This window comes from Chlamydotis macqueenii, chromosome 7 (genome assembly GCF_036417535.1).
Source record: "Chlamydotis macqueenii isolate bChlMac1 chromosome 7, bChlMac1.mat, whole genome shotgun sequence".
Taxonomy (NCBI): Eukaryota; Metazoa; Chordata; class Aves; order Otidiformes; family Otididae; genus Chlamydotis; species Chlamydotis macqueenii.
Window position 1 is genome coordinate 23,282,482 of NC_141562.1, and position 23,202 is coordinate 23,305,683.

General features: G+C 36.0%; 1 protein-coding gene across 1 annotated transcript in view; it reads left to right on the top strand.

Annotated features, from left to right (window-relative positions):
- The first annotated feature begins 5,906 nt into the window (after window positions 1-5,906).
- The window catches only part of DNTT (DNA nucleotidylexotransferase), a 92,902-nt gene continuing 75,606 nt past the window's right edge, over window positions 5,907-23,202 (top strand). The window contains exons 1-3 of the mRNA XM_086752586.1: window positions 5,907-6,109; window positions 9,510-9,684; window positions 16,116-16,241. Of these exons, the coding sequence (XP_086608712.1) occupies window positions 5,907-6,109; window positions 9,510-9,684; window positions 16,116-16,241 (504 nt within the window). The remainder of the gene's footprint in view (window positions 6,110-9,509; window positions 9,685-16,115; window positions 16,242-23,202) is intronic.

Below are 23,202 nucleotides of genomic sequence, written 5' to 3' on the forward strand. Positions count from 1 at the left end.
TCATCAGCAATTCTTTCAGCCTCTCTTGTTCTGGCTCTGACTTTTTTCTACAGCTTATTTTGTTGGAGTGTGCAGAAAGAGCTCTGTCAGGACTTGCTTTACTGTTAGCCATTACCTGTTGCTTTTGTTCAATAGACAGAAAGCAAGATAAACTTTCTTATCTTGGTGTGATTCGCATAAACTTTTGAGAGGACAAGGGGACATACCATGTAATATTATTCGTAAGTTTTTCTTCCCTCTGCAATGACATTATCTATGGTTCTTACTCTTATTTACTCCTCTCTTTTGTATTACCTGGTCTTATTATCTCCTCAGCTTGATGGTGTGGGAACTGCAAGCCAAAAGAAGCTTTCCTGTTCTACTGAAAATTGAGTGTATAGTTGAAAGCTTTATGTGAAACATGGCAATAGCCTTTTCCCATTTTTCATTATTTTGGCTTAAGTACATCTATCTTTATAAATGCATCATGCTTTACTATCTGTAAGGGTAGAAGGCATAAATCTCACACATACAGCTGTTTGTATCTTCTGTAAAGTAAATGGGTCTAGAACAGCATTTGCAGTGTTACTGCAAGATGCATCAATCCTACTATCTAGTAACTATTGTAACAACTAATTAAAAAAAGATACACGGTCAATTTAGCTGTTGTATTAGCAGTGTCCTAGAGGAGTAGGGGAGGAAATAAGGATTCTTTATGAGATAATGAAGCTGACAGGATAAGAATTTTTGTATAGCAATGTATTCAGTTCTGTTATATTTTTACTTAAGAAGTTTTTGAAATGTCCACAGAAACATTTTGTGGTAATCGCTGAGAGGAAAAATCTTTTCAGCTGCCTAAATATAAACTATACAACACCATTTGTGTAGCTTCTCATCTCTGAAAGGTTGTTTGGTATTTGTTAATTAATGAAAATGTCCTTAATACTGGCAATGAGATGAATGTGAGAGTCTAAATAAGTGTCTCAATATCCAGAGATCTTTACCTGTGTAAACACTGTTTGGAAGAGATGCGTAACTGTCAAAGGACCTGCATGACCATGTATATTGATGGGATTATGCAGATGTGTCTCTGCTTGTTGCTGGGAGGTTCATGAGGCTCTCGTGGGACTACAGTATAAAGAAAACCATTGATGCACCAGCACAAAAAAATCAAAGAGTAGTCCAATAACAATCACAACAAGGAGCAGCCACTATCATTCGCAGAGTAACCAAAGAGAGCAATTGTAAGCCTTGTTACTGAACAGAGAGACTGAAGGAAGGGTGAAAATGATAGTTTCCAGGGAATACAGGCATATTGATGTGGGTAGGAAGAAGCTCCTGCCAGGATTTGTCACCAATTACTTTTCCCCATGCTGTAAGAGGGAACCCTGTTGCTCTGTTTTATTATTCAGCTCTGTGATGCTACTCTTCCCTAGTTTTGTCAGAAAGGGCTTAGGAGAACAAACCCTTTCTCTAATAGCTGTGTATACAATTTGTAAAAGAAGCTGTCAGCTCTTGGTATGATTTCTACATGGGCCGTTTTTGAGAGATGTTGCTAAATACATTCTTCTTATTTGGGTTTTCATCTTCAATTTGGGAAAATAAAAAGATAATAAACAGCTATTCTGACCACATACATCAGAAATATATTGTACATTTGATAAAAGCAACTACAAGATTTTGTGTACTCTCTAAGCCTACTTTATCTTACATGCCAAATACAGCCAAATAAGCACATTGAAAGCACACTATCAGTCCATCAGTTTTTCAAAATTCTTGATCACCTGGGTATTTTTTGGTGTTTGTAATCTTTGATGTGAATAACCAAGCATGTATACTTCAAAGTTGCCCCCTGAAAATGTTCTAGTAGTTCAAAGAATATAAACACCAAAGGGGATGAGGGAGAGTTGATTTTTAACTGTATCCAAACATTCAACATTTCCTTATCTTTAGTAATAGTACGTTTATTCAAAACACTGGAATCAAATGTAACAGCATGTTGTTCTGTTTCTTTGTTTTGTAGGCTAGCCAGATTGGTTTATCATGCTCATTTTGTGTAAGAAATTATATATTAGTATATGGGAAAAAATAGGGATTAAAGAAATAGATTTATGCAATGTATGTTCAAACAAGGTTTCCTGGTACAGGTAGCAATGTCCAGGAATTCCAGATATTGGCCCCTTTTGTCCAATGGAATTCTAAGTTATTGTTACACTTGTTGATTACCTACTAAACAATAATGAAAACTTGTCACATAATATGGAATTAAGGACAGAAACTCGAGGCCTTCATGAGTCTATATAGCTGCCTGGTGACAAGTGAAGCAGAAGACTGAGGTAAAACAAATAAAAATATGAAAATAAAGCCTGTACTTGTTTTTAAGAGGTAAAACTTCACAAAAAAATTCTTAAATATTTTACATTTTTGTATACATACATCCTTCAAATTTGTGCATTGGCTAAGTGTAAATATTACAACTAGAAAAGTTCTATGTAGTAACTTAATTTAGAAATATAATCAGATTCCACAAAATTTTTATTGAAACCAGGAAAACCCCTTGCTGTATTATTTTTAGGCATTGAGAGATAGGTAGGACAGATATCAACAGCAAAGGGAGTGCTTAGCAGCCAAGAAGGCAAAAATTTAAACAAAAGCAGAGTCATAGCGGTATCTGGACAAAACTAAAGAAGGATTTTAAAAGTTCAATGAAATTCTTCATTGGAAAATGCTGAACTACCAGACACTTTAAAATGAAAAAGCTAAGAAAAATTAATCCTTGTGAAACTATACTGCATGAAGTGCTCTTAAGGCTATGTAGAATCAAAAAAAAAGGTATCCAAACAATCACTTCTGTAGGCTTTATTGATGGTGCTTGAGAGATGCTTTCTCTGAAGGTTAGCATACTGCAGCTGTCTATTAAAAGAACCTTTCACCACTATTCACTCTTCACAGGAAAGCTATATAAAATGGGCAAGTAACATTTTTATAAAATATTTACAATGCAGTTCATATGAAAGCAGGGCACTAAAAGACTGACTGACAGTAATCAAGAAGGTGCAGCGAAAGAATGTGCAAATACTGAAATTCAGAAGAGCTGAACTGTGCTTTCCAGAAGTTGTGTGTTCCTGCACTTTTCCTCCTAAGGAAACTCCCTTTGAAGCCAAATTGGAACTCTGGGCTTCAGGCTGAGGTCAGTACTAGAGGCTGCTTGAGGACTGCTTGGGATGCTGTTGTTGGCACAGAACATCACAAGTGATGAAAGATATTTACTTAAATCCCCACCAACATTTGTGTACATCTTGTTCTTAATCTGTGCCTTGGATAAAGCACAAAACTAATCCACAGCAAGAACGTCAGAATGTAGAAATTTGTTCTAGATTTCCCTCCAGGGATGTGAACTATTCTGAACTCCAGGAGACAGTACTGAGATGGAAAAATTTCTGCAAGTTTCCGTGGTTTTAGGCCACTAATCATATGTGGTGGAGAGTAAGGTATTATATGTGGTGTCATGACTTGCATAATGGGATACTTAAAAATAACGGGATAAATAAGAGACGGTTTTTCTCCACTGTGTTTGCTCTCTCCCTAGTGCATATTCTACTTTCTGTGTTACTGTCAAAAATGTAATGTTGTAGGAGAGTAGGTTATTCACTCATCTGGGGTATGGAAATCCTGTTAATTTTAGAAGGTATGTTTGATAAAATTGCCTCATTGGTAAAGACCTTTTCACAGTATTATACTGTGTTTATTAGACAGAGAAAATCTCTTTGCTTTAGGTTCAAAGCCAGAAATTGATTTCTAAAGGAGCTAGGTGCCTAAGTTGCTTAGATGTTTTGAAAATCCCACTAGGCCTCTGTTTGCAGCTTTTTGGCACCTAAATACCCTCAAAAATCTGGCTCAAGAGTTATTACACTGACACAAAGGATTAATAACTTCTGTTTTTCATGCCAGGAGGATTTTACTGGCACTGAGGATCTTGGTGTTACACTGGGGGAAATTATAGTTACATGTTTGAGAGCACTGAATTAATTATAACATAAAATAAGACTTTGTTTAACATATGTAAAGAATCATTTATCAAATACATTATTCCTTACAGGACTTGAGATAAAGTAAAGCATTTTACCAAGCCTAGGAAGGCTGTAAACAGGGAGATGGCCAGTGTTCAATGGTTGATTAGTAGTCTGGAAAACAGACATGGAACAACCAAAACGGATTGCTCAGCCTTAATACCAGACCATCACTATTAATTTGTTTTTTCTTCCTTGCTGCTATTCTTTTGCTTAAGCCTCTTAAAGTCTGCTTGTCCATTTCCCAGTTCCTGTGAAAATAACTCATATAATTTCAAAGTAACCTTGAAATGATTTATTTTGACAATTTTAATGTTATGAATCAGAAAGAGGAATAGATTTTTTAGCTTCTGGGTTATCCTTAGGCAAGGGAAGAAATGAATGGAATCTAGTCTATATACTGAACTATGTATATATATTTTTTTTTCATGGCCTCAGGAAGACCCCAGAGCTGAAAGCCCTATTTTTTTTTTTTTGATGAAAAAATTATATTTTTCCTGTTTTTGATGAAAATTATTTCTTTATCTATGTGATAATACAGTTGAAGTAGCAAGAGCCATAGGGCTGGGAAAATGGCAGTAATAGTTTTATAATTTAATTTTAAACTTATGGCCATAATTGCAGGAAACAGGTTTTGACTTATTTTTCTGTAACTCAGGTTGTATATCCATCTGTGATAAAATGACTGAAAATAAAATCGATAGATCTGACTTAGGTAGGGTTTTTCCACCTTACTTCCTCTCCTGAATATGAGCAATGTGAACTGCAAGATATAACATTTCTGACACATTCTGAAGGACCGCTAAAATCCAAATCTCTGCTACACTAAAAATAAAAATCCAGCTTGACATGGAAACGGGGATATTTGCCACTGAAGTAGATTTGTGCTGAAATAGATGCACATGTTGTAAACCTAGTTGTTTGCACTCACTTTTCTCTGATGGAAATTCAGTGATATCTAACTGGATACAACACAATGTCTGCAATTAATTTCAGCATAGTTCTCTGATGACCAATAACCCATCCTTTAGGAGAGGATGGTACATAGCCTCCATAATATCCTCTGTAGTTGTTTGGAGGTCACTGGGTGCTTAGAAGTAGCACCCTCCTGTACCTGCCACAGGTAGCAGTACATTCCAGGGCAAATAGAATAAAGCAATTCTGGCAACGCACAGGGAAGGTATATTTAAACACATATCTAATGCTTTCCCTTTGTCTTTGATAGCCTTAGTGTCAAAACAGTAAAGGATTTATTTTTTTGTAAATTTAATTTCAAAAGATTTTTTTTTTTGCTTACTCTCTTAAAAAAGCCTGTCCCTTTTAAATCAAATTAATTACACAGAAGTAGCAAGTATACAAGCTATTCTGCGGCATATTTGTATACTGTTATTTAGATCTATTCTAAGACACAGTTCCTAGCTAACAATAGGAAGAATTTTTTATGTTTTATTTTTAAATAAATTGAAAATTAATGTGCCCTGCAGTTTGGAAAAGTGAGATCTGGAAATGATTTGAAAGCAGAAATTGATGGAACAGGACCATTAAAGCAACTGAAGACCTGGTTGATATTTTGAGATCATTTTGCTATGATTAATATTATTTCTGTAAAGTCTTTCTAGGTGATGGCTGTTTTAAGGAATGAGAGCATATTTGCACCTGTCTGGAGTAGTTCTGGGCAAGAAGTCCCAGCTGGTAGAAAGCAAGTGATGTTTCTGCTTGTGTAGCACCTGTTTTTGATTTCAGAGGGGAAACAGAAGAAGATTACTTCAATGGGTGGTGACATTAAATACAGCTGCTGCCTGGCAGAAAGGATGTTATCTTCCTTTTACCCAAGTGAAAACACTTCTACCTTGTATCATGGATGGGATCAGAGCTCCAGTTGTATCCTCCCAGAGGAAGAGACAGAAAGGGATGCATTCCCCAAACCTTTCCTGCAGTTATGAAATAAAGTTCAGTAAGTTTGTCATTTTTATTATGCAGAGGAAGATGGGGATGACCAGAAGGAAGTTTTTGATGGAGCTGGCAAGAAGAAAAGGTTTCAGAGTAGAAAGTGAGCTAAGGTAGGAAAATGTTTATATATGTGGAAATAACATGTAGTAATGCTGCTTGAAGCATTCTAATTTAATAAATGCAGTTATACAAGTGACTATGGTTGAAGCTTTTGCCTATATATTTGGGGGATATACGTTGCTCTTCCTACTCTAAAGTTGCTTCAGGATTTCAGTGGGCATTCCTGAAAGTGTAATTTCTGTTTTCTTCTGGGCAGAGAGCAGGCAGAACACAAACATTAGCAAAATTTCTAATTTTTTATCTCTAAAATCTGTGGTTGTAATTTATCTTAAGTCTGTCAGTTTTAATGTGTCTGTATTTTTCAGTGTGCTGGTTCTCACATAGAAAATAAAAGACATGAGGTGTGAACTTGCAAATGTCTTTCATGGGATTTCTATGCATTTGTATGGTCTCACTGGGATCAATGAATCACATCTTTAGTTGATCTAAATTAGCCATTGTTTATTTCCCCCTTGAACTCAGGTTAAGAGTAATCTAAACTTAATGACCAGTTCGTGAAATTAGAAAAGGTAAATATACAGGAATGGCAAAAGTGATGGGCTGAGGGAGGCATTTCTCTAGAACATCTGCGGTATTCTAATATTTAGTCTTCCTGTGAGTGATACACTGATGTGAGTCTCGAAGTTACTGGCTTGGTACAATCTGGAAGAGCACTGGAGAAAAAACCTAGGAATAAAATATCACAGATGGTGGTGTTTCACAGTAAAAATATACTCCAGCTGCAAATTTGTCTGGTGGTTTTTCAATAAGCCAACAAGTTTTGAAGGAAGCCTTCTTCTAAAGAGTACTTTTCATGAGTGCTACTTATATTAATATGCAGTTTTCCAAAAGCTACATCATTATGTCGGTACTCTGAAAAGCTGGAAGAAAACCAAATATTGATCATTTCTCTGTATCTGTATGCAGATAGTATATAACTGGGTCCTCCGTATAAAAGCTCATTTCCACAGATTTTTCAGTCCTATCAACTTTGAAAGCCTGAGGAAGAAGGGAGGGTGAAATAATTTGTAAAGCAAGATTCAAGCAGATATTGAACAGAAGTAGGTGATTAGCATCTGATACAAAACTAATTGAATTCTCAGGGAAAAAAAAAATAACTAGGCTGTTCTGATTCCTACATGAACAATCCATTGAGGACTGAGTAGAAGCTTTATCTGGGCTGCTTTAACACACAGCTATTTATTGCCAATATTTCAGACTTTCTGTAAGTTGTATACAAGGCAGGTATTATGTTTGATTTCACCTTAACTGCTACTGGATAAAACAGAACTGTTTAACTGCTGATTTTTGTTTCAGAAAATGACAGAGGAAATGCTAAATTTGTTACATTCTGTGCCAATAAAAAAGTACAGCTGTACAGGTAACAGAGGAAACTGGTGCACAGCAGCTAAACTGCTGCTATGAGCACAGTAATGGCAAAGTTCCCAGATCTGTAGCTTGATACAAATACATTACATATGAATATTTTATATAAAGTGAAATAAACCACAGGAAGCAGGAGTTCTATGTCTCTAACTGATTTTTTTTTTTTTTTTTTTACTCAAGTAAAGATGTGACAGTTTAATTAAAATAAAACCTAGCAGGTTTAAATAATAATAAACCCAATATTATTTTATGGAGATTCACCTAACCTAGATTTGTAATCTTTTAGATTAAAATAAATTGGGATTTCTTTTTTTTTTTTTTTGGTGGACTCTGCCCTACAGGTTGCACAATAGGGAGAGAAAATAGTTGTTCTGTACCATGACAGTTTTCATATTTCTGAAGTATAGTACATTCAATATATTTTTTGTAATTCCAAAATATAGTACATTTATTTTGTTGGAGACTTATGTGATAACAGTTTTCTATGCAGTGACTCCAGTATTTGTCATTGCAATTTGGCAATATAATGAAATCTGTGATTTTTTTTTTTTTTATATGAATCAGAGTCATAGGGATAGGCCAAGGAGTTCAGTTTGTCTTCTAGAAAATAGTTTGCTTTGAAAGGTTTTGCAGTCTGCCTTTAAACAGTTAGCACACATCATTTTTCAAGTCCATGCTAACCAGCTATTTCTACCAATGGTACAGTGTCTGCTTGGACAGATTGATTTCTTCAGGTGTTACAGATGGGCTGCAAAGGAATCTGTTAGGTCCATTTGAAATTTACTGTATATGCAGAAGGCTGTCACCAGCGTGGGTTAGCAGGAGGTTACAGAGGCTTGCAAATGGTGGCAGCTGCCATCAGGTCAATTTATGTTCCAATTCTAGGCTTATTTTTATAAAAGTTAAGTCCAATAATGGCACTGTCTGTGTGTGCCTTTCACCCAAGAAGTTTTAGAATCTGTTGATTGGTATCAGTTAATTTTGGCATATATTTCAGAGATACTGAGGTCCTAAAATACGAATGAAGAGTCTCCTCCTTTATCTGTTGTCTTTGTGGGTGACAGCACCCTCCTGGGGCATGTGGAGGAGGAGCACTAGGAGTTACTCAAAATTTCCTACCAATTCAGTAGTTTTCTGAACTTGCTGAGGAACATCAGCAGGCCAGATAGAAATTTTCAGACCTTTTAAGTACATATGATAATTTTTCTTGAAACCTAATTTTGTCCATGTCTGTTATTTTTCTGTGGAAGGTGCAGAGCTGTCTTTTTAATAATGAACCCTCAATGGGATTCTTTTGAATGTTATTCTAGTACATCAACTCAAATTTATTGCAATAACCTTTGTGCTACCGTATTTTTGAGCAATATACATGATAACATATTGAACAGTGACTCGATCTGTAATTTTTATATATGCTAAACTAAGATATCTGTTTTGTAAGAGACTGACCTCTTAGTAGCAAGGAAGCGATCTTTAGATGGAGTGCATCATTCGTAAGATTTAAGTCATGAACATTTGATAATGCCACATGTAAAAAACTTAATGTAAGTACAGAAAAGTTAAGTTTACAAAAAGATATTACTAGCTGTAAAGCTTTGAAGAATTACTATTAACAGACTTCTTAATACTGTAAAGCTTTCATTGATTAGTAGTATTGGGAAGGGGCTATCAGGTATCGTGAAGCAGCCTTTTCATTATGATGCTGCTCATGCAAGCCAAATATTTTCAGGCTTGCAAAATAAAGTGTAATAGGATAGTGTCTTATGGAAGGCAAATGATCCTGAAAGAGAGAAAATGCTGTGCTTACAGGAGCTGTCAGGCTAAAGTATTTACTCAAAGCAGATTCAGTGACTGGAATAGACACATTGTGATAGGAAAACAACTGCTTCCCACATCCTAATGTACAATACGTGCTGCAATTTTCAGGAAGTGCATGGTAAGTAAATATGGAAGTAGCAACTCTGTATTTGTGTACAGTTAAGTTTAGGAAAAAAAGAAATCTTCTTTTTGTGTACTTCTTGACAGTGACTCTGTCACTCATATTGTGGCTGAGAACAACTCTTACTTGGAGGTGCTGGACTGGCTGAGAGGACAGGCTGTGGGCGACAGCTCCAGGTTTGAACTACTGGATATCTCCTGGTTCACAGCCTGCATGGAAGCAGGAAGACCAGTTGCTTCAGAAATTAAGTATCGTCTCATGGTAAGACAGATTCCTCAGTGCAAATACAGTTACATTCAAAATGAATAACTGTGTGAATTTTTTTTTTTTTTTAAACCTAAAACCATATAGAATCATAGAATGGTTAGGGTTGGAAAGAACCTTCAAAGGCCATCTAGTCCAACTCCCCTGCAAGGAGCAGGGACATGCCCAACTAGATCAGGTTGCTCAGAGCCTCATCCAACCTGGCCTTGAACGTTTCCAGGGATGGGGCATCTACCACCTATCTGGGAAACCTGTTCCAGTGTTCAAATATACACTTGGATTGTGATATAATTTTTGAATTTAAAAACTTTTTTCCCTAAAGTTTACATAAGTAATTAACACCGTTTTAGTAGATTAAAAAGACCTTCCATACCTTCTATATCAATATCTGGTAATGCTGAGTTACTATGCTGTCACATGTTACAAACCAATAATATACATCATTCCTGTAAAAAAAGGGTGCTATTAAAGAGGAAATATCCAGCAATGAAGCAGTTGTTCTTGTTGTGGTACTTGTGGTATTTCCACAAATACTTCAACATCGTGGTAAATGCCCCACTGAGAGCAGTAGAATACTTTGCCTCTGCAACACAATATAAAAACATCAAAACTTTTTCTGTTTGGAAGTGATCAGCTAACCACTGGGCCCTGGAAGGACCTATGAAATGAAGACTACTGCAGTTTGTGGACGTGCATTTACAAACTTGGCACCATCAAGTAAAACTGTGCTGAGAAAAAAAGGTTTTATTATCTTGTATTATCTCTCAATGGCAGCCGCAAGTCAGAGGATATTGTGAATGGCAGACTGATAATTTTTTTAGTAGTATTTGACCTTGAAGCAGTGGATGATGATGTGTTTTCCTCTGATCTATATCTGTCAAAATTATCTGCTAATTTCTCAAATTGGAGCGTAATGTGAAACAGTGGTATTGAAAACCGCCAGTACAGATTGCAAATGGTGAGGGGGTGATAGGGATGCCCAGGCATGCTGTGCACAGGGGAACAGCAGCACGTGCCACTGGGCCATGAAATAGACCCTGCGGTGTGGCAGAATGAACCTATTCCCTTATTCTGCACGCGCTCGAGCCTCACGGTGATGGGTTTAATGTGCACTGGTGAAGAAATTAATTCATATGTCAAGGGAATTATAAGTCTGATGTAAAGCTCTCTGAAGTAAAGTGAGGGATTTCTGCTGATTTCCGAGGGCCTGGATTAGACTCTGTGTGAACTGTGACTGCAGTGCAAAATGATAACTGGGAAACCCATCAACACTGGGACCACGGCAGGATCCACAGCATGTGCCTTGCTAGGAGGCAGAGGATGCCTGTTTAACAGGATTTAACAGCACTGTTGCACTGTTTGCTGCTTCTTCATCCTGATATTTAGATTATGAAGGATGATTCATAAATACCACCCTTCCCTAAGAAATACTGTAGCTCCTGATTCATTTTTTTTTCAGTCATCTTTCATTGCCAGAAACTATTTTCCAGGATTTTACATATAAGAATTACTGTTTAATAACACTTTGGGATGGGGGAGTGAATATACCAGATGGAGCTGTCGCTCTCAGACTCGGCATAATTCCATGGCAGAATATGTGTTTATATTTGCAGTCCTTCCAATGAAGTATTTTTGCAGTATATTTATAATATTTTCAGTGAAACTGCTGGAGTGAGAATAGACCAAAGAAATTAATGCAAAACAGGAAAAACCTGAAAACCTTGTAACCACTGCATTACGTAATCTCACAGGCAAACAGGTCATAAAAATATAAATACTGGGAATGCAGAGAAATTCTCTAAACAAGAAATAAATCAAAAATGTGACCAAAATCCTGTGAACTTTGCTGAGAGTTTCACATCAAGATTAAAAGTAAACCAAGTTACCGTTTATGTACATTCTTAATTTCAGCAATGTGTGAAGACCTATAGATTCAAATATCTCAGAAAGTATCTTTTAATAGATTTTTTTTTCTTTTCAAAGCAAGAAATGCCTTTGTCTTTCTCCAAAATGTCTCCAATGATGCTGAAGCTTAGTTTTTTTTTTTCTTTTTTTTTTGTAGTCAATGAGCAGACCACTCAACCAGAGTTGAATTGCCTTAGTTTTCTTTTGTGTATGAAAGTCTTTTTAGAATAGTGCTGGAGCAGAAGCTTCTGAAAAAGGTAGCAGCACTGTCAGGAGATCATTATCATACATTGAGACTGGCTCTGCAAGTAAGAGCTTCTGGTTTTGTTGAAACAAAGATTTCATGCTAAAAATTTTGAGTGTGATAAGCAAGTCAATGAGAGTTGTACCATTAACTTTAAATCTTATAGTTAAAACTAGTCTTAATTATATAGTGACTCTAAAGTAATAAACATTTTGTAAAGCAAACAAGGAAAGAAAAGAAAGGATTCTAGAAGTTCAGCAAAATTTAAAAACAATTTTATTATTGCAGTATCATCGTGATTTTTTTTCTGCCTTGAGAAATGAGGAAGGATTGAAGTAAAGGTTAATTTTCTTTTAGATTACTAAACTGAACTCATACATAATGTAATTTAATTGGAGTTTCACTGAAGACAAATTTGATCCATTATGTCAGTCTTGTAAAATGTGAAATGAAAGTGAATTAACAAACCTTGAACTCAGGCTATATCATGAAGGCTTTGAAGTAAAAGGAATGGATTGTAGTGGGGGAGTGTTTTGGATGAAATCTCATCTACATGTAGGTTAGTGGTTAAATTTCCATTAATACCAATAGCAGTAAGATTTCATCTTCCAGATCTTACAGTAGCCTATTTGAAAGGTTGTTCTTCATTCAGGACATTTGTTTTAATGCACTACTAAAAAGAAATGTCCTCCTTCATGCAAAACAAGGGGAATTAAGTCAGAGATACAGACCATTAGCTAACATATTAATTATAGTTGTCACCAAAGTACATCTTTCTGTGGTTGCAAATGATCCAAGAGATGCTCTGATGTTAGTGATTTATACAACGTAAAAGGTTGGAAGACCAGATCTAAGATGGTCTGAATTATTGATTCATTCAGTAACAGTTGACTTTTATAGTTAATAGCCATGATTTAATTTAATAGACTATGAAAGTGTGGTACCCAAACATCCACTTTAAAGGGAAATCAAAATACTTCTCTGGCAAAGGAATGCCTTTGTCCAGTGACACCTTTCCCACCACAACAGATGGGTATTCTGGATAATAGCAGGACATGGACGTTAATATGTATGCAAGATCATTCCAACATGTTAGAAAGTAATGCTGTTTCCTGGGTAATGCAAAAGAAAGAGACAGAGGGAGAGCTTTCAGAGGGATAAAAATAAAGACTGATAAGTGAGTTGGCAACCTCAGCAGCCTATGGAACTGTGATGTGACTGTGTCTCTTCTGCCTCTTCCTCAGTTAGAACCCAAAAGTTGTTAGTTAGTTATCTTTTTAGAAGGGAAAAGAGATTTATTTCCTTGAACAAAGAATTTCCTTCCATTTTAAGAAAAGGAAGTATCACATATTTTGATCCCTTGCCATATCATGTGACAGCAACTCATATTTAGCATTTTCTGGAGTGTCTCACTCTGTTACCTCGTGAGAGAGAGAGGCTCTAACTAATGGAAGAAATCCTTCATTCTGACAATCAGACTTTCCCAGAAAATAAAATGAAACTTACAAACTGGCTGCCTTCTCTTCATAAAATGCTGGATAGCAGCAGACTTTATTATTTGATCAATGCTGTCTGGACTTTACAAAGCTGCTGGCTGTTGAATAATGTGTCCTGACAGTCTATAGCATCTACACACCATATTCACTGCTGCTCCATTTTCTCTCACTCTTTGTTATTTCCTTATGTCATTATACTTCTTTGTGTATTTAAAAAAAAAAAAAGTTTGACAAAAGGCAAAGTAGTCCCCTTCAAGATTAATTCTGCAAGCCTCTCTGCTGTACAAACTGATGCTAGTAGTACAGGCTGATTTTTCCTGCTTATGCCATGTGGAAAATGTCACTGTGAAGGAGTGGCAGTGACATTCTCAGTTACTGCAGCCTGGATGTGGGGTACAAACTCTGACTAGCTCTAGCAATTAAGTAGCATAACATTTGGATATTTTTCAGAAATTGTCCCTGTGCAGCATACCATAATTTCATTTTAATGTAGTGGAATTTTCTGAAAAAAAAAAAAAAGAAAAAGGAATTGTAACGCTTACATTTTCTCATATCCATAGTTGTTTCTTCCCAGTACTACAAATTATTTTGAAGTAGTATGAGTTTCCAGGATTGCTTGTTCTACACTGTAATTGCGACTGGATGAAGTTTTAGGTTTGTCCCATAATATATACAAATGATTTTATCCCATCTGGTCTTCCCACCAAAAAGTGATATTAATCCTATTCTTGTGTTCTGCCCACGGTAGGAGATAATTTCTGTACATCTCATGCAGGCATTATAATATTCACTAAAAATCAGACTATGGTAATTACTGTTTGCTAGATGCTCAAATATCTTTGCTAAGGCAGGAACAGGATGTTTAAGTGCCAGTCTGTATGTTTAAGAGGGTGATAGAGTTTCTGCGTCAGTTTTGCTCTCACCCACAATGCCAGGTAACACTGCATGTGGAGCTTTTGTTCTTTGCCTGTCTGTGTCCTAATGAAGATAATAGCTTATTACATATTCTCTTCGGCAACGTTCTTTTTGTTCAGTCTTTGCAGCTGGCACTATCATTTCAAGCGATGTGTTAGCTGTAATCAATCATAGTTTATATGATTTTAAATCAATTTTAAAGTATAATTCATGAATGTGTGCAAAAGTGGATAAGTTGTGCTGTTGATCCTGGCTGAAACCCATTTAGGTTATTCCCAAGAATGATCTTACACATAAAATAGCTTCCTTCCTTTCAGCATATACTATGAAAACTGCCATATAATTCACTGCTGCTTCAGCTGTGTGAGCAAATGCCTTTTTTTGTGTGTGCGTGAACACTTATTTAAGTACTCTATCAAATACAAAGGCAATTTAGCATGAAATTTTATGGGGAGGTGGTGTGAAGGCACGTACACATATTTACAGATTTGCCTAGCACAGATGCAAACTTTATGTCTGCTTGTCTTTGGATACAGGGCAGAAAGGGCTCGTTATTCTATTATTGGGGTGAAAATTTCCTCCTGGTATTTTTGTGATTTTTTTGTTGAACCATTTCCCTGTGGCTTTTGGATAGTGCAATGCAATATGTTTTTGACAGATTTGCCAAATGTTTATTTTCAGACAAAATGACAAATATCAAAAAATATACAGAAATGCTGAGAACACTAGATGTTTCCAAAGTATTTCAAATTTAGGTACCTTTAATAAAAACCAAGAAGCGAAAGGACTGGGCACATAAAGCAGCAGAAAAGCTGGTACTAGATTGTCATTTTCCAGTTACTCGCTGGTCAGGACACTTACACGTAGAGGATTCATGCTTAGGAGTCTCTTGCCAATGGGGACGTGACTCTGTATCCAGCCTTTCAGGAGAATTCCCTTCTACTGGGGTGGGTTACCCACAAACTTTTGTTGATCTTGGTCAGTTTTGCATGGAGGAAAATTAGGCAAAAGATGAATGAGTGTGTAGGTAGCCTGGTGCTTGGGAAACTCTAATTTAAGATTTGGCACCTGGCTTCTTTTCCTTGTTTCCGCAAACACATAAAAGGATGTCTCAATTGGATCAGTATATGGAAATGAGAAACCACATCATAAGGTGAACACTGGCTGTTGGATGAATGGATGGAGATTTCTCTTCTGTATCTGTTTGTAAATGTTTCCTTTTGACCTCAAAATAGAACATCTAGCTTAATGAATTAAATCCAAACCAAAAAAGTTTTCTTTCATTTGATCTGGAAAAGAAGGGGAAAAGTTGTTTGTTGTTTTTTGGTTTTTGGTTTTTTTTTGGGGGTTTTTTTTTAAGTCATACGAACATTTTTCTTCCACCACTGAGTTTAGCTGTAGATCAAAAAACTCAATTATTTGAGCATCTCTAATTTTTTTTTTTCCTCCTTAGAGTGATATCCCTGATCTTATTTTGAACCATCTAATGTTTTCTGGGAAAGCTCTCTCTCTGTTCTTTCAAGCTTATCTGCTCTTAAAGCTTTGTAGTTTTTCGATCTTACTGCAATACTAAGAGTAGTAGTAGAGAGACTTGCCATGTAAAGAGACTTTTTTTTTTAAATGGCAGTGTCGTTGAAAACTCCCTGCAAGAAATATCTCCGTAATCAACAGATAAACTGGTATTGTCAGTGCAGCCAGTGTGAGATTAAATGTTTTTCCTAGAAAGATGTTAGGAGCATTATTATACTCTTACCTTCTCTTTAAGGGTACATAATTTGGGCTCATGAAATGGATTTTTAATATATTTTTAGATATTTGACAGGTGTGTCACCAACCCTTCTCCCCGCTTTTTTTTTTTTTCTTGATAGGAACAAGATCAGTCTCCTCCTTTGAATACACCAGAATCAGAAGTGCCATCATTTATAGCAAGCAAAGTATCTCAGTATTCATGTCAAAGGAAGACAACTTTAAATAACTACAACAAGAAGTTCACGGTAATATTTATTCTGCCCATTAAATAAAAACTAGCATAAGTAAAATAATTAATTATAGTACTTGCATCAATATTTTTTATGGCAACCTCAGCAAATTAATGATTTAAACAGGCAACACAATGATAACAATTTTTAAAAGTTATAAATCTGCCATACTTGAATTAAAATTGAGTGCAAGCTTAATTGCATCCTTTAAGTATTGCTGAGAGCTTAACACAGTGGATCTTTAAATACACTAATAGCTTGTAAACACATGAATTTTTAAAACAAATGATAGAATAACATTTTGAAAATGCCTTTTAGCCTTTCATCACAATCTTATTTGAAAAGTTGGAAGTCGTGACAAGCAAAAGTTTGGGTTAGGTCACTTCAAGGTACTTTACAATTGCTCTGCTGCCTTTTCTTTTGCCTAGGTGCTCAGTTCTTCAAAGTGTGGTTATGAGCGTCAGATTTTCACGATTGCTTAGTTATGAAAATAGATTGCATCATCAATATAATTACTTTAACATGATGGAAAAAAAAACCCCTTAAATTGTCTAGTTAAATAGAAATCTTAGAGACTGTCATATATCCTATTTAATGCTCATAACATTACATAGTTCAGTGGGTATGAAGAGCTCAAGTCATCTGGTCTAAATTCCTCTTAAGTTATTGTGCCTAATGGCTCTTCTTGGCTGGCTCTGGATACTTGGTGATGGTTATTCAATAGGAAATATTTGACACAGACTCTAATGTAGTATAGTCTGCATAAATCTGGCATAGTTACATTATACATTTCAACTATAACCTGAAACACCTCCACATCTTCCTAAAGTTTTATTATTTTGTTATTATTTATAATATTTATGCTTTTACTTTGTGTGTGTGCCTATAAATACATAAAAATCTTTTAAGTTCATGTTATTTGTAAGACACATATAAAAAAATAACAACAGATACCAGGAATTTGAGAATAAAAAACATTTACAAGGTAAATACTAAAACCTCTGGGAATTTAGAACTAAAGATAAACTTACGAGCGACTCCAAAATATCTTGATCTGGGAATGTACAGTTAAAAATTAAACAACTTAAATTTTGCCTTGTAGAGTTTCTTTGAAATAATAGTCAATTATGCCAATTATGTAGTAGTGTTTATGGTACTTGAGTGGGTTAAACTGTTTGCTTATTTAAAAAAAAACAAAACAAAACACCCTTTTTGAGCAACCTGATGGGAATTGAGTTTTGATCCTGCTTTGAGCCTGAGGTTGAACTAAAGACCTCCTGAGGTCCCTTCCAACCCCAATGATTCCAACATTCCCAAAATTGCTTCTTTTGAAGTGGCTATCGTGTCCCACTTCCGACTAGAAAAACAAGGCTGTGAATGTTACCGTTTAACCTCTTGAAGCAGTCATTCTTTTTCACTGTTTACAAATATCAAATACACGTTGCTGTAGGGGAAGATGTCAGACAAGTATAGTATGACCCAAAGATTCTGTAAAATATCAGCCTTCTTGGAAAAACAGGAATAAAGAGCCTAAGTGCTGCGCTTCCTGGAAATAGTGGAATATGGGAGACTGGCTTTTTGTTAAATTTTCTGTAGTAGGACATTTTGTCAGTCATTCTGAAGGTAAAAAAATTAAAAGTAATTGTGATGGATAGTGGCAAAGTAAAATAGATACTCCTTGAAGGCACAAAGTTGTTGTTGATATTTAATTATCTTTAATGTCTTGAGCACAAAAAAATCTAGAATAAGGTAGTTCCCTTTTCAATGATAACTTTAAAAATATTTTTATTTTTTGAAACATCTAATATCTTTATTTGTAAGTTTGCACAGTATTTTTCCATTTTCAGAGACTGAGTACCATAACTAGTTAATATATAGTTCATCTTCTACCTGTTGAATTATTGAATTTAGTCCAAGATTCAGTTCAAATGAAAACTAAGATAGCAGCAACACTTTCATTGAGTGGTTTCTGTTATACCTGTGTTTCACAGAGAGGCAGTCCCTAAATTACTTCCAGGTTTATCATTGCAACAGTCTTAATGTCAGAGTATGACTTGTATTTGATAAATGAATTTACCTGAAAGTTTTAGAAGCAGGGCAGTTTGACTGAAGCACTGACTCCCTTCTGCTGTCCTATATATCAAACATTTCTGAGTCTAGGTAGAAGTTAGATTTTGTAGAGACAAAGGTGGCAGTTTTTCATCATAGTTTGAGTGTAACTGTTCTGAGTTTATGCTGTATTTTATTTCTGGAGGTAGTACTGGATGAGTTGATAATGTGTATGAGTCTGTCTAGGATCTGCATCTTGGCAGTTGTGTGTGATGGGGTGACAATGGCTGAATGCCAAGTGCCCACCAAGCCACTCTATCACTGCTCCCCTTAGCAGGACAGCAGGGAGAGAGGAGAAAATAAGATGGGGAAAAAAACGCAAACCTTGTGGGTCAAAATAAAAGCAGTTTAATAAAAGCAAAAGCCATGTGTGAAACCAAAGGATCTTATTATTAACTAGATATTAACTAGATCCCCTCCCAAGGTCCTTGCCCACCCCCAGCCTACTGGTGAGGGGAGAATATTGGAGAGACAGCCTTGATCCTGCGTGAGTACTTCTCAGCAGTAGCCAAAACACTAGTGTGTTATCAACACCTTTCTAGCTACTGGTACAAAGCAAAGCACTATGAGGGCTGCTATGAGGAAAATTAACTCCATCTCAGCCAGACCCAGTACATAATGTAACTTCTTAGGGCTGTTACTTTTTTTCTCACAACCAAAGCTTGCCATGACAGCTGAAGGCTTGGGTGTTTATGGGCTGCAAGAGCTGGCCTGTTGCCTGGAGGCTTGCCAGTTAGTCTGCCTAATGTCACAGGAGCCTGATTTTCAGTTTTGCTGTTGTTTTGTCAGTCTTCTATTAAATCTGTAATTCACGTTCTCAAATAAAAGTGTTCCAACAGATTTTTCAGTGCGAGCACTTAGCAAATGCACTGAAGCATTGGTATAATTCACTTCTGCATGCTGTGGGCAGCCAACCATTAAATGACAGATTTTCCCTGGCTCAATGCCGTATATCCTGAAAATTAGGTCCAAACCATCTTGAATTATGTGTTGATGATAGCATTTTGTTATAACAACTTTATTCTGTGAGAGAGAGTTCCTTTTTCTTACAGACTTTGTTTTCTATGGTTAGCTTGAAAATAATGGTTTTTGATCTTGCCTGTAACAGGAGCACAAAGCTACTACTTGCTTCTCCATTCTCGGATGAACTCATGGATTCTTCCTTTTACTGGACTTTGTCCTATACCCTGTATCAAATTCCTCTTTCAAATGAGTAGTAGTAATGTCTGAGAAAGAGGAGTAGTAGTTACATTTAATGTATTTTAGGCTCTTCAGAAGAGCAGAAAAACAGTCACTAATAGGCAGTGATGTGCATACAACAAGGCTTTGAATGTGCTGATTTCTTGGGAGAGACACATTTTGAGACTTGATTTCTGGAGAAACTTGTAATTAGAGATCAGTTTTAATCTTAAGTCCTGTTCTGTATATATTTTACCATGTGTTAAAACCAAATAGCAGAGGTATTTGATAAGAGCTCATGAGGACAATGTGGTGGTTTAACATACTAGATGCAATTTCTATGTTCAGCTGTCCCATGTTTTCTTTCTGTTGTAACAGCCAGAAAATAACTTCTAGAAAGGTGCACCAAACCAGTTTTATATCATGGAAGAAGCTACAGAAGGGTTGATAGACTGTGCAGACGTGAAGATTTCATGACTATGTTCAGTATAGGGCAAATTCTACTCAAATTATATTTTATGAGCTGTTGAGTAGAAGCAAAGCCTGTTGTGTGAAGAATAGACTAAGTGTTTCAAATTGTGTGCCAAGGAGGAGAGAGTGGCATTGTGTGGCAGTTCATGGAGGGGAAATGCAACTGCTTCAGGCTTGTGGGTCCTCATGCAGTCTTTGGGTCACTGTGCATCACATACTGTGATGGTACATAGGCTGGGAACCACTGCCATGGGCTTTACTGATTTGGATGTTTCAGGAATGTACCTGAACACATAGCCCTGACTCCACAGGTGAACGGTAGCTGTTCAGATGGGTAAAGATGCAAAACATTTCACCAGAGGCTGTACCTTATCATGTTTCCTTTATGTTTGTTCTAAACATTAATGTTATTATGGAATATAATATCACAATATTCTTTTCTGGCTCATTTGTAAATAGCTAGCCATCCTCCCCCTCTCCCACTGAAAATATACACTTGGGGGCTGCACTGTGTTTTCATGTGGTAAAATAAATGGAGTCATTCTGCTGTGCCCGAGAGGGGTTGTTGGATTTGAATATTAATACCAGACTGCAGTAAAATTCAGAAAGACATTCCTCTGTGAGAAAAATACAATTAAATTCTTACAGAAGAAACTAATTAAGTCAGAGGCAAATGGCTCTGTGATTCTGAGGCTTATTGCTAATGCTACTGAATGTTACTCTGTTTTGGCTGTTACTCATGGTAATGAGAATGTGGATGTTTAGCTTGGGAAAGATGCTTTGTTTCTTTTCCACTCTGTTAGAAGAAAAAAAAAAACCCTTTTTAATTTTATCTTCCTTTTTACCTTCAGAAACATGTCTCAATTATGCCAGTGGCTCAAGCTTTTATTATTATTCCATTTTAAAACAGACTTCAGGAGAACATCAGCTTTAATTTTATAATGAACTTGGGAGCTGTATAGGCAGAAATCCACTAACTGAATGCATATGGTCAATAACATGTACTGTCTTACTGATGTGCTTATTTCAGTAAAAATTCTCCAGATAGTACATGAAAATTGCAAATTTTGTAAATGTATGTGAAGTGTATACCTATCCCAAGTGAACTGGTGGTTTGGTTTAAGGAGGAAATACCTGTTATCATTTTTAAGGTAAGTGGCAGGGTGCTCCCTAAAATACAGATAGAATATAAATACACCTGCACCTTTCAGCAACCCAAATTTGTGTGTATACATCAAGTCTATCCTGCTTTATTTGACTGTATTAATGTGTGTAGTATGCATTTAGCATTTTATGTTTCTTATTACACTGTGTATTTTTATCTAGGGCGCTGTTACGTGACTGACACTTAACTGTATTTTTTGTGCTCTGTAGCAAATCTTTTCCTCACAATTGTCTTGAGAGACAAATACGGAAACTTCTCAACAGCACCACTCTTACATTATAAGAAATGAACCTGTTATTACTGGTTAATATGAGGAGCAGCTGGAGCTAACAGATATTTATTTCTAACAACAGTGTGTATACAAGGACCATGAGATCGTGCACATTATCCTATTACTGTTGTTCTCATCCTCTCAGCTTGTATGTTTCTCCAGCTGATGTAAGATGATGTGATACTGGGCAAGTATTGGATTTTTCAGTTCAGATACTAAAAATAAAATTAAAAAATTCAGATTGAACAAAATGGATCATTTTATTTGTTTGGAAATCACTTTAGTCAACACTACACATTGGCTCAAATTGCTTAATTCTTCTTGAAATAGGCACCTGAAAGTATGTATTTTCTTTCTCCATGTAAACAAAAGGTATTCACATGCCCTATGTCTCTTTCCATAGACACATGAAATTAGGATTTACACTGGGGAAAGTGTGCAGAAAATTATTTGAATGGATGGTTCATTCTAAATCTCTTTAAAATCACTTGGGTCGGTTTTGAAGGGACAGCAAACACTGGCAACAGCAATGTGATGAGAACTAGGACCCACCCTTTGCATTTACATTTTATGAAATAAACTTCAAGTAGAAAACAGTGATTAAGAGGAAAAGCAGTTCAACTTGAATTGCTGTTCTGAGTATAATAGTCCCTCAACCAGGTATCATGTTGGATTTTTTTGTTTGTTTCTTTTGTTTAGCACACTTTGCTGTTTAGCTCTTCAGCCGATTAAGTTCACCTGTACAATGGTATGTTACTATTTTTTTTATTTGTGTTGCAGTAGCATTTGCAGGCTTAAGTAAGATAAAGGCCTTTTTTATAAGAGATGCTGTACAAACACATTGTAAAAGACAATTCAAGCCCCAGGGAGTTCTTAGCCCTAATAGACACCAAATGAAAGACAGCAAGGGAAACAATGGCAGGGAGGTCTGGAGCAGCTTTCCAAGGTCACAGAGCAGAGGAGCAGTGGGTTTAGGCATGGGAATAAGACAAGTGTCGTGTCCTTGAAGATGTAATTCTTTCATTCCATCTCCAGATTTTTCCGTAACCAAAGTCTCGCCAACATATATTTCACAATTTCAGACACAGATGGAAAATTTGCAGTAACTGGAGAAATGAAATGTAGCCCAACAATCTTTCATATTTAATTAGAGCAGCCCCTACAGAATAACCCAAAGATTATGAAAATCACACCTGTTGGAAATCTCTAGAAATTTAGTTTTCTGTTAAACTAGTACCTTTTAAACAGGCAATTTGAGTATTGATCTGATTGATAAAAAGATGGCGAGGTGCTTAATATAAGAAATACAAAGGTTTAGAATAAATGAGGGGTCAGTAACATTCCTTTTTATACCACCATAAATAGATTGCAAACTTTTTCTCAGCTAATATAGGAGTTTCATGTGCTTTTCCTCTCTGGAATTTTAATCAGTATGGTCTATAATAATAAATAGACAGTAACTCCACTTGGAGATCAGTTGCTTTTTTTTTTTTTAAGGCAGAAAGATTTTATCAAAAATAGTGTCAAAATCTGTTTGATGTAAAAAGACAGATCTGTAATTAATTGCAGCATTTGCAGGCAATGTTTTGTACAGGGAATAATGAATATTCAATACTATTTAATTGTTTATTTAAAACAGCTTAATGAGCTTTGCAAAGGCAGGAAAACACTGAAAAATGCAAACTAGAATGATAAAAATGCTTTGATTATATTTTTTCATTGACTGTCAACAGCCTTTGAGTGAAATGCTACATGTGATTGCCTTTTTCAATAGCAGTGGT